This window comes from Corticium candelabrum, chromosome 22, assembly GCF_963422355.1.
Source record: "Corticium candelabrum chromosome 22, ooCorCand1.1, whole genome shotgun sequence".
NCBI classification, from domain to species: Eukaryota; Metazoa; Porifera; class Homoscleromorpha; order Homosclerophorida; family Plakinidae; genus Corticium; species Corticium candelabrum.
Genome location: NC_085106.1, coordinates 2,832,106 through 2,843,440, shown reverse-complemented (window position 1 = coordinate 2,843,440; position 11,335 = coordinate 2,832,106). Strand labels below are relative to the sequence as shown.

Genomic DNA, 11,335 nt, shown 5'->3' with positions numbered 1-11,335 from the left:
GCTAGTGTGCTAGCAGACATTGTGCGATTCTAGTCGTGCAGGTATTGTTCCAAAGCTTAGACATTGGTGCGTGGACATGTTTCCCTCCCTCTCCCTTGCAGGTTACCGGAGAAACAGTGTTTGTAACTCAAATTATCGGGGAGTGTCCACAATTAGGTACACCTACCCTATATATAGTCTGATGGAACCAAGGTCTATCTTGAAAGTGACTGACAATTACGCCAGCAACGTACGCAACTAAAGAAAATGCTGAATGACAAGACTCCCTTTTTCTCGTATTATTCTTCCAGAAGTATATGCCAAAAAAGAACAAAATCTTTGGAATGATGCCCCTGTGAGTCTCTAGGTTACTTGATTAATTAGTTAAAACCCTCACCTGCCCACTTTCAGAAAAGTCTTTCATGAAGGACATGGTGTGAAGTCCATTATGACTTCAAGATTACAGATACTCTCTGCAGCTATACATCACTAATCTAGGTGTACCTAAATTTATTGAACAAGAAAGACCTAAAAAAAGGATTTGTAAGAGACAGCATAATGGTTGGATACCTGGAGAATACCACTGGCAAATTATGTTGAGCAGCTAGGAGAAGGTAAAACATTAATTTATTACTTGAATATGAAAATGGTTTTGGAGATAGATGAAACGTACAACTTCTATACTTAGTCACAATCAATCAGACAAATAGGCAATCAGACCAGACTGCCATGACAGATAAATGGATAAACAAGACAGACAGACAGACCAACAGAGAGACAAGTAAACAGCTCTATCACATGAGCAAGAGAGTGTCACATTGCTTTTGTTATCCAATAGCCTGTGTGTATAGTGTCTTAATGTACATGTGACTACAAGATGTTGGAAAAATTAAGACTCTAGAAAGTGACAAGACTAATTTGTGTTTGCCAATTCCATATACACGCATGCACTACTTATGGTCATGGTATGCTTGAACCCAGTTGTTTACTGCAGGTAGACAGACATAGACGTGTTGCATGCAAATGTTGTAATGTCAATGACAACTAATTATCACCAGCAAATATACCAATTATTGCACTGTGCAAGCAGTTGATTAAATTAATCTCATATTGCAGGGGGAGTGAATCTACTCTTTACTAGCAATCCTGAGTCACTTTTCTCAACACAGAAGAGATACAGCTAGGGTTGACAGGTAGCTATACCATGAGTTCTGTACGAATATGACTAACAGTCAGTGCGATATTTCAGTAGGATGTTCTGTGTGGAATGATGTTGTTAGCTTACACCATACTGAATGACTACACCAATGTATTAAATATATTCTATGTTTAATATTGTTGCCAGTGCATGTTTTCCTAGATGTTTGGATCACATCCACTACAGCTAATTGAGACACACAGATTCACACTGATAGATGCTTGGTCATGTAGAACTACTTGTTTCTGTTTCAGACACAAGCACTTCACCTAGGCCTTTGCATCATTTTCTACTGCACTTCTCTTGTTTATTTACTCCTGATAGTGTGATGTTATTAACCACAATACATAATAATATTTACTTCTTAATTGTTGGTATCAAGTCTTTGCCTATGGACAGAGATATGGAGGCAGCCGCTGAGGCTGCAGAAGGGGAATCATCATTTAGCAGTACTATCAGCGATAATTCTAGCTTGTCTGAGTCTCATTCTAATTCAAAGACTCGGAGACTGACATCAAGTGTTACATCACATGATTCTCACCTCAGAAGCAGGCCTTTGTCACTACCTGCACAGTCTTTCAACAACCTTCAAACAGAAACGACACAAAATAACAGTGTTAGAGCCGCAAGTTTCAGCTACAGAGGGTCAGTTTGCAAACCCAACTTCCAGATCAGAAGTTACAGTTCAGTTGTATTCTCTGTGCAGGTTAGTATAGTAATGTGATCAGTGAATATAAATCACACTGTTTGTATGTCTAATTACTTACCAATAGAGCAAACGTATTGAGTTCATTCTTCCTGACCAAAATAGCTTGATAATAGAAAATTGTTCAGGTAATATGTTCACTTTTGCTATTACTAATTCTGCATAGATATGTGGTAGATTGGTTGAGTCTTTATGTGTGTCAACAGGAAACTGGACAGTAGGACAAGTGAAAGATAAAGTTTGGAAATTATTAGAGTATAAACATACATTAAAATATTTTTATTGAAGTCGTTTGCTAATTAACTGCATGCTGTTAGATCAGCTGGTTTGTTGGAAAGCCTCCAGAATCATACCTTGACTAATTACAGAGATGAATATGTGTTGAAATATCATTTGAAGGGAGATGTGTATGAACTGTTTGACAATCTTCAGCTCATGTATCTTTTTCTTTGTGTATATATAACATGCACATCGAAGTTTTGATTGCACTGCTTTGGTCTTGACAATTCAATCAGGCAGACATTAAAAATTTATCCATTGTGGCTGGAAGATAACAGCACACCTGGTCAGCTATTTATTGCAAAAAAGCAACAAAAAACAGATGAGGTAATGTTGTGATGGCTGAAAGTCTGTTTAGCTGTGTTTTTGTCTGTTTACTACTAATTTTGTATACATATATACTGTATGTATACATATGTGTACGTACATATGTATGTATGTACGCATGTGATCTATGTTACTCTCAATTGTTCAGGACAAGCACTGTGATCTGACGATTGGCTACATCATGGACATGGATCTACGTAACATTTTTCTTACGTCTGATCCAGAATTGGCATGGACACGTAGAATATTAGTCAGGTAATGGTAATCAATTATCTTATGTATGGCTAATCCCCATAGATCAATAATGATTTATACATGTATCATGCTGTTGGTAGTGTTTGTGAGGAAGCAGTCAAAACTAGAGATCTAATGCAGTATGCCATGGAGCCCGACACACTCAGTATTGCACCACCATCACATGTCTGCAAGAAAGTATAACAGCAGTAGGTGCAATCAGTGACACACTGTTTTTAGCTGCAACTACTGTGCTAGTGTCCAGACAATGAAATAGAAATTGAACTTTACTTTGGTAAAGAAGCACTTGATTTGAGCAAGATCTCCCAAAAGTTCAACAGTTGGTCCCACTTTGGGCTATAGTGGCAGAGCGGTACAGTAATGCCATGTTTTATCTATATTAGTCACTACAAAAGCCGACAGCATCGTACAAGAAGCATTTTCATATTACCAAGAGCAAGGCTTGGCATCAGGGTCTTGTGGAGCTGCATTTTCATGCATATTGTCTTGGTAATGTAAAAATTATAATCTGAAACATTTACAGATTAATAGATGAGTGGACTCTCAAACTATGTGGCTATGAAGACTACGTGTGGGGTGATCATGAAATCCTCACATTCAGACGTATTCAATGGTATAATGCAAGCACTCAGCATGCAGAACACTGTGTTGTTAGGATACATTTATTGATCAGGTTGCTCATCAAAGACATTACCATTTGTATTACCCTTGTTAGGAAGCCTGATTTGTCTGCTAATCGTCTTCCCAATATGACAAAAGTACAAAATTCTTAGTTGCATGCAATTGTCCGTCCATCAAGTATTAACAAGATTTGTCTTATCTAGATGGACATGGTTGACAACAACTCATATCTTGGTGGCTTACATGAGCATCTCACAGCAACCCAAAAAAAGCCAGAAGATGTCTTCATCATGTCAATGTGGGACATCACACATAATTTCAGGTCTGTTTCAAATACAGGGTTCCAGCTAGGCATACTGAGGGGTGGCGGGCCGCCACGCTTTTAGGGTCAATGTGGGGCATCACACATAACTTCAAGTCTGTTTCAAATACAGGGTTCTAGCCAGGCATACTAAGGGGTGGCGGGCCACCACGCTTTACTTCTCAAAATGAGATGCCCGCCACACTTTGGGATTGACTGCCACGTCATGTGAACAAATTTAATTAACATTCCAGTTGGCCTCAGCAGGTGTGCTATTTACTGTGCTTTTACTGTGCTTTTGTTTCTGTGTTGTTTGCTCTAACAGATCTTTTATTACAGAGCATGATGATAAATGGAAGCATCATAATTAAATGAGGATGTGGCATAAACAGCCAAGTTATTCTGACCAGGTTGATTATTAATAAGCAGAGGAAGTCACAAAAAACTCACCAGGGCTACGTCTTCGCCCAAAAATAACCACGTCAAATTGCACTCCTTACAAAAGACCACGCCCCTTTTAGGAATCCCGACCAATTGCCACGCTTTGCTGAAAACCTGGCTAGAACCCTGAAATATGACAGGTGTTTTATATCTGTTTAGAGTATAACACTATATACATGTACATATAACTGATTATTCCTTATTGTTATAGGATTAAAGTGATTGGAATCAATGGACTTGAGATGCCTTCTACTGAAGGCTGTGATCATGACGTGATAGTAGGTAATGTGTTTGTAGAAGCAGCTCTCTACCATGGTGGTGTTCCATTGACAACATGTTTGTCATCAATTGAATATCCATTTAAACCTAATATCTACTTTCATCAGTGGCTTAGATCAGACATCCAAGTAAAGAATATTCCAAAGGTACAAGATTAAGTATAATCTTGGTGATCTTGGTCATGCATTGGATTCATACATGAGTGCATGTTTGCATCCGTGCATGCATCCATGTGTGCATCTGTGTGTGTGTGTGTGTGTGTGTGTGTGTGTGTGTGTGTGTGTGTGCACATGTGTCGGAGGCAATTTACTCACCATTACTGTGCATTTCCTGTTCACATCAGACAGCTCGTCTTTGTCTTGTTGTCAAAGCTCATATACAAGGTTGCTCTAACCCTGTTCCCGTCTACCGAGCCAATCTCCAGCTTCTAGATCATAGGCAAGCTGATAACACAGCTTAATTCATCATGATGATCACCTTACCTTCCAGCTGTGCATGTAACAGAGGTGTTTTGAGACGTGGTTTAATAAATCTGCCACTGTGGCCGGTTACTGAGCTAGCAAATTTGATCAATTTGAAAAAAGTTACTGTTGACTCTGGAATGCAACCCAGTGGACCTGTAACACCAAATCCATCTTCAAAAGCACCAATTCTCTATATTCAGCTTCATTCATATGCACATCCTGTGGTATGTCCTCACAGTGGCAACCCATGTGGCGGTGATTCATCTGCGTAAGCTTCCATACATTGATAGTTTTCACTCATGAATAGTGAAATTTATCTGTAACAAAATCAAACCAGTTTACGCAACCCAACTAAAAACCAACCACCCAAAGGTACACCAATGGAACAAATGCTGATGGACATTGTACAATCAGATGCTCTGACAATGGTAATTTATTCAAAATCTGTACATTTCTACATATCTAGTTTAATACTTTCTTTCCTGTTGTGCAGTTAGACGACACACAACGTGACTTGGTTGAGACATATCGTCACTACCTTTGTAAGAAATACCCAGATGTCAGTTAAGACTAAATCATGTTGATATTGATTTAACAGAATAGTTACTATTCAGGCCCTTCCAAAGTATCTACTATCTGTCAAATGGTCTGACCTACACAATGTACTTGAAGCACAAAAATTATTAGAAGAATGGAAGCAGCCCATTTCATTAGAGGTTCAATTTGGTTGGCTATATCATTGTTCAAATCATGTCATGGATTGTGTCAGACATGTCTGCAGCTTCTTGATTACCACTTTGCAGATGAGAATGTACGATGTTGTGCAGTCAAGCGGCTACAGCAACTTCACAATGATGAACTTCAACTATATTTGCTTCAATTAGTTCAGGTGATCAATTCTCTATTGTATGCTCACCATGTACAGTATGTTGGAATTTATAATATTAGATAATATAATATATTTCACTTTGTACCAATTATCTTGTGCTCTGTTTAAAGGTTCTAAAATTTGAACCCTACAACGATAATCCTTTAGTCCGATTTCTGCTGACGAGAGCACTGCAAAGCAAGAAGATTGGCTACCGCTTCTTCTGGTTTCTTGCTTCAGAAATGAGTACACCTGAGTATCAATGTAGATTTGGAGTGATATTAGAAGCTTATCTGAGATACTGTGGAGTTGGGATGCTGGTATGTCAGATAGGAGAATAGTGATAATTAGATGTGCAAGAAAACTCCTGATGCACTTTCTTTTGCATGGACACTGTCACGCACGCACACACCCACCCACCCACACCCACACACACAATGAATGTATTAATTAATGATCAGCAAAAATGATCAATTGTATTGTGTAAAACTAACCTACATGCTACTATACTGTAATGGCTCCCTTACAAGACAGTACCTGTGTTGTCTAATTGAAATGTTTGCAAGTGCAGGAAGAACTATACAAACAGCGCCAAGCCATCAAGGCATTCAATTTAGTGGCATTACGCCTAAAGAAATTTTTGGTATGCCTTAATTAGTTTTCATGTTAACAAGCTACAATTAAATGTGCCATGTTGTCTTCATTAGGAGCCTAAAGGTTGCAACCGCATGGTTGGAAGTGAATATGTACGAAACGAGTTGTTTTCTGCTCTCAAGAAGCGAGATCTACCAAGTTCCTTCCTACTTCACTATAACAGCAGGTATACATCCTGCAACATGGAATAGAGTGTTGTGGTAATAATTTTTGAAGTTAGCATTCGTGTCGGGAAGTTGAATATCAGAGCTTGCAAACACATGAATTCAAAAAAGGTGAGGTCACACACATGCATGTTTACACGATACTGTCATGACACTATCATAAATAATTTATGCAGATATTAATTAAGTCATCATTGTGTAATGTGTGTGTGTACCTGTTTGTTGCAGAAGCCTTTGTGGCTCGAGTTTGAAAATATGGATCCATCTGCAAAGTCATCTGCTCCAATTGGCATTATTTTCAAACACGGTGACGATCTCCGGCAAGACATGCTTGCTCTGCAAACGCTGATGTTGATGGAAAGGGTATGACTCTTAAGTGCTGAAAACAGCCATTTTTTCTTTACTGTTGCTTGAAGCTTTGGCACGAGAAGGGTCTCAACCTATACTTGGTACCATACGGCTGTGTGGCTACTGGCTGTCAGGCAGGAGTAATTGAAGTGGTCCCACATGCAGAGACTATAGCAAGGGTACATAATATGGAGAAGCTACAAATAATTGTTAGACTTAGTAGTTAATTTCCCATCTGTTGACAGATTCAATTAAAGGCAGATGAAGAGAAAACTCTCCTTGAACGATGTTTGAGAAACTCTACATTAAAAGAAGATACGATCACTGAATGGCTAAAAGGGTTTGTGAGATAGACAGACAGACAAAAGAACAGACAAGAGGAAAACAGACAGCTAAACAGACAGACAATATGACAGACAAACAGACAGACAGACAGTTGTAGGTAGAACCAAGCCCTATGGCTTGGGTAGTATTTAGTTGCTTTGCTTAGATGGTGTGTAATAGTTCAATGTTTGAAAATATATGTATTGACAGACAGACAGACAGACAGACAGACAGACAGACAGACAGAAAGACAGACAGACAGACAGACAGACAGACAGACAGACACACACACACACACACACACACACACACACACACACAGATGCAGACTGGTAGAGCAAGCATGCAACCTGACAGACTGAGACAAAGAGACAATGAATGGATGGAAAACCAGACTAACCCAACTGAACAGCACATACCAGATATTCATTGCTAAATGCAATTACAAATCAGATGAGTGGATGGAGATACAGACAAGACAGACAAGACAAATGATGTAGACTGGACAGTTGGAAAGATACAATACTCTAGATAGTAAGTAGTTGGTCACAATAAGAAACGAGCAGAGCAAGCAGTTGAGCTGAGAAGGGCACACTGACAGTTGGAAACACCAAAACAATAACAACAGACAAAATTAAACTTCAGTATGACTGCCCACAACTGCTTGACAAAAAATTCAAGTGATTTGTATTGTTCTGTAAAAATCATAACTCATATCCAACTATTACTGTCATCAGATCTGCTAGTTGGAGAACTGTATCACAGCAACAAATTGTTGATAAATTTGTTCTCTCATGCGCTGGATATTGTATAGCTACATATGTGCTGGTAAGGTACTCTGTCTAACAACAAAGTGCCATCCAAACCCAGACGTGACTTTGTGCACAGGGAATTGGTGATCGGCACAGTGACAACATCATGTTGAAGTCAGATGGCAATTTGTTTCATATTGATTTTGGCCACTTTCTGGGAAACAAAAAATATTTCAGAGTGGTGAGTACATTCAAGAATGTGACATACTTGCAGACTCTAACTATGAACCCTTGTTTGAAAGGGATGTAACTTGTAAATTCATAAGTGGTCCCAATGCGATAGATGTGTGCAACTGTATGGCATGTATGTAAAGTGGACGACAATATAGTTGCTTTAAACTCTATCAGACATCAAATTGATTGGAAACATAATCAGTGTGTAGGACAACAGTTTAGGCAACTGCAAATAACAAAATTCTTGCCCTACAAGTTCATTTTAATAGTAAAAAATTTAACAAAGTAGAGAGATTGAAGCACATGTGCAGTCAGCATCAGCAAGACAAGCAACAGAGCAGTTCCACACTGATCCAACTCCAGGCCTGAGGGTACAGTCACTACTATATATTAATTGATGGAATCTGTGATCCATCATGAAATTTCCTTCGGATCAAATGTGTATGACTTTACAAACATTGTACTTAAGGTTGTTTATGTTTACATTATACAAGTCGAAACCTCTCTTTTCATGTCAGGCAGGTCAGAAAATAATAAAGAGGGAACGTGTCCCATTTGTTCTCACTCCTGATTTTGTTCACGTAATGGGAGGAAAGGTTAAACCATATGTTCTACGTCATAGAAATGGGATAATCAAACTTTTGTACTATAGGATGGCATTGCTTTCAGAAAGTTTCGGCAGACTTGTTCTGAGGCTTATGCTCATCTTCGGTCACAAACACATCTCTTTATCAATCTGTTTCACATGGTATCATGTCCCACTTCACTTAGCACACCAATGCAATGACAATAAATTGTGCATATTCCAGATGATCCCTTCTGGGATGAAGGAACTTAGTCGAGCTGAGGATATTGAATATCTCCGCAATGCGCTGTGTGCTGGTCAATGTGACCTGATGGCTGAGGAGCATATTCGTAGTCAGATAAATCGTTGCGTACAAGATGGTTGGAAAACAACTGTTGATTGGTGGTTTCATTACTGGTCTGCCAGAAAGTAGTGGAGCAACTCTCACACAAGAAGATTAGCTTTACAAGTCGCATGGGCTCTACAAGCCAAGAACTTAATTAACTATGGTACTTTTAATAGATAAATGTAAATAAATAACATGATCGATTTTATCTTCGCGTTAATCAAGAGTCAGAGTATACTCACAAACAGCTCCAGAACTATGAAATTATTATTAGATCATCCCCACATCTGTCTCCCCATGTAGTCTATCTAAGATGGTTCATTAAATTAGAACCATCTTTAGATGTTATTTACAAACATGTGATGCTTTTACGAGATGTACAGAAAGAAAGAACAGCTCTTCTGATGATCTATATCATGATACGATATGAATTGATACTGATAGTGTTGCAGCATCACTTTCTCACTGTGTCATTGATAAGAGCTCACAAGATCCAATGCAAGAATAATAAAGCCATATGCAACAGAGTACTCAGAATTCCTGTTTAATTGTTTCAGTTCAAAGGTCATCCCATCATAAAAGCATGCAGATAAAAGCTGCTTATGAATACATCAAAGCAGTTAATCATTGAAGTGTTTGACTTGATAATCAAGTATGAAAAGAATTTAAGTCATTCGAGAATAATTCAGATTTGACACTTGTGCTTACTTAATTGGTTAATTAAATAGTACCAAACATGACTTCATTGTATTTAATATAGCAATTGCAAAATTTATGTGACTTTGAATAAAAAAGACTAAATTAATCTTAAGTAATTGGTAATTATAGAATGTTACTCTTGTAATTGCAGCATGAGATCAATTGCAAAGGTACCGATCGACCACCAATAGACAGTCCTAGACATGAACTGACAGAGCTAGATCAACTAAGAAAAAAAGACACAGACTAACAAGGCAGCAGACAAACAAAATACATCCTGCGCACTTCTACGTGCAACAATTTCAAGAAAACCACATTTTTCATGATTTTAGTAGCTGAGATTGAGGCTGCTCAATTATCATCATCATCATTCTGAACAGCAAAAAACGTCACATTCAAATGCTTCAAACTATAAAAAACATTTCGTGACATTCCTTACCAATTGCTGAAAGTTTCGCGCTGCTTCTTGCTTGTCTGTCTGCCCGCCCGGTCTGGCATTCAAGACTGCTCGACGTTTTGCGCATGCTCTTAACTACAGCCACGAGGTATCGCAATGAGAGCACAAGGGCAGGTAAGCAACAATAACTTTTTGACGTGAATTTAACGTGTAGATTGAAATATCAATGTTGCATGCTTTCGTACGTTTAGTTTTGTTAGGGGGCCCAGTTGAGGTAACAATGTGTTGTGTGTTGTCTACAGCTAAAGGAATTCAAAATCGTAGGCCGAAGGCGGCCGACACAGAACGACAAGTCTCCCGCACTAGTTCAAATGAGGATATTTGCTCCAGACGATGTAGTGGCTAAAAGCAGGTTTTGGTATTTCATCAGCAAATTGAAAAAAATCAAGAAATCGGCAGGAGAAGTCGTTTCATGCCAACAGGTATGGTACACTAGTGTATCAAGATTTATTGTAAATTGGAGTGAAACGTCTTGCATGAAGGTCTTCGAGAAGAGGCCGACGAGGATCAAGAACATTGCCGTTTGGCTGCGCTACGACTCTCGGAGTGGAACCCACAACATGTATCGCGAATACAGAGATGTAACCGTGTGTGGTGCGATCACCCAATGCTGTAAGCAATACATTGGGTCAGTACTCTATGTGGTCTAGCTAAGTATGTATGCTGGTTAGATCGGGATATGGCAGCTCGTCATCGTGCTAGAGCTCATAGCATCCAAATAATCAAGGTGCATGAAATCTCTGCTAGCCAGTGTCGACGGCCTCACACGCAGCAGTTTCATGTAAGGCGGATGTGTTGATATTTTGGTGACGTCAGAAGGGTAGAGTAATATTTGTTGTGGTAGAATTCAAAGATCAAGTTTCCCTTGCCACATCGTGTGACAAAGTCGCACTTCAAGTCTAAGTTTGTTGCTAAGAGACCTAATACATTCTTTTAGATGGACAGTCAGTCACATGCCTGCTGATTCAATAAAAGAGCTTAACTTACTATGTTGCATCACATTAGCAGATTCAATTGAACATTAACGTAAAACATTCAAGTGACAGCATAACATTCTAGCACTGTGTGTGTGTG

The 11,335-nt window shown here is 38.8% G+C and overlaps 2 protein-coding genes and 1 long non-coding RNA gene across 7 annotated transcripts; 2 read left to right on the top strand and 1 right to left on the bottom strand.

Annotated features, from left to right (window-relative positions):
• On the top strand, positions 1–9,325 carry LOC134197040 (phosphatidylinositol 4,5-bisphosphate 3-kinase catalytic subunit gamma isoform-like). 5 transcript variants are annotated; one of them, XM_062666279.1, is made up of 33 exons: positions 321–593; positions 1,096–1,172; positions 1,577–1,883; positions 1,951–2,011; positions 2,090–2,138; positions 2,201–2,320; positions 2,399–2,489; positions 2,638–2,744; positions 2,825–2,921; positions 2,982–3,063; positions 3,128–3,197; positions 3,268–3,357; positions 3,418–3,502; positions 3,569–3,687; positions 4,319–4,532; positions 4,730–4,824; positions 4,891–5,118; positions 5,188–5,278; positions 5,344–5,409; positions 5,465–5,566; positions 5,632–5,739; positions 5,850–6,038; positions 6,290–6,361; positions 6,426–6,538; positions 6,593–6,647; positions 6,765–6,899; positions 6,953–7,063; positions 7,130–7,224; positions 7,946–8,036; positions 8,097–8,201; positions 8,713–8,790; positions 8,847–8,942; positions 9,004–9,325. In XM_062666279.1, the coding sequence occupies exons 3-33, from the start codon at positions 1,581–1,583 to the stop codon at positions 9,190–9,192; spliced, it is 3,507 nt and encodes a 1,168-aa protein (XP_062522263.1). In that variant the 5' UTR covers positions 321–593; positions 1,096–1,172; positions 1,577–1,580; the 3' UTR covers positions 9,193–9,325. The 5 variants fall into 5 exon arrangements, 4 of the variants coding, with proteins under 4 accessions (XP_062522263.1, XP_062522262.1, XP_062522264.1 ...); XM_062666278.1 differs by having other exon boundaries at positions 5,620–5,739; XR_009972593.1 differs by lacking the exon at positions 9,004–9,325 and having other exon boundaries at positions 1–593; positions 5,620–5,739; positions 8,717–8,790.
• Positions 9,326–9,687: 362 nt separating this feature from the next.
• Positions 9,688–10,325, bottom strand: LOC134197154 (uncharacterized). Its single transcript, XR_009972604.1, has 3 exons — positions 10,244–10,325; positions 10,090–10,176; positions 9,688–10,030 (listed from the first exon to the last, which is right to left on the bottom strand). It is a non-coding gene; the product is annotated as an uncharacterized LOC134197154 (long non-coding RNA).
• LOC134197153 (large ribosomal subunit protein eL20-like) lies at positions 10,313–11,250 on the top strand. The gene is made up of 5 exons (XM_062666423.1): positions 10,313–10,375; positions 10,504–10,683; positions 10,744–10,873; positions 10,933–11,042; positions 11,106–11,250. The coding sequence occupies exons 1-5, from the start codon at positions 10,358–10,360 to the stop codon at positions 11,196–11,198; spliced, it is 531 nt and encodes a 176-aa protein (XP_062522407.1). The 5' UTR covers positions 10,313–10,357; the 3' UTR covers positions 11,199–11,250.
• Positions 11,251–11,335: the final 85 nt, after the last annotated feature.

What these genes read in the sequence shown, in the direction of transcription:
- LOC134197040 (XM_062666278.1), top strand. Translation starts at nt 1,581, where the DNA reads ATGGAGGCAGCCGCTGAGGCTGCAGAAGGGGAATCATCATTTAGCAGT. An exon ending in TTTGACAATCTTCAGCTCAT is followed by an intron (nt 2,321 to 2,398) that starts GTATCTTTTTCT and finishes CAATTCAATCAG; the next exon opens with GCAGACATTAAAAATTTATC. An exon ending in GACATCACACATAATTTCAG is followed by an intron (nt 3,688 to 4,318) that starts GTCTGTTTCAAA and finishes TTATTGTTATAG; the next exon opens with GATTAAAGTGATTGGAATCA.
- LOC134197153 (XM_062666423.1), top strand. An exon ending in TGGTGCGATCACCCAATGCT is followed by an intron (nt 10,874 to 10,932) that starts GTAAGCAATACA and finishes TATGCTGGTTAG; the next exon opens with ATCGGGATATGGCAGCTCGT. An exon ending in CTCACACGCAGCAGTTTCAT is followed by an intron (nt 11,043 to 11,105) that starts GTAAGGCGGATG and finishes TTGTTGTGGTAG; the next exon opens with AATTCAAAGATCAAGTTTCC.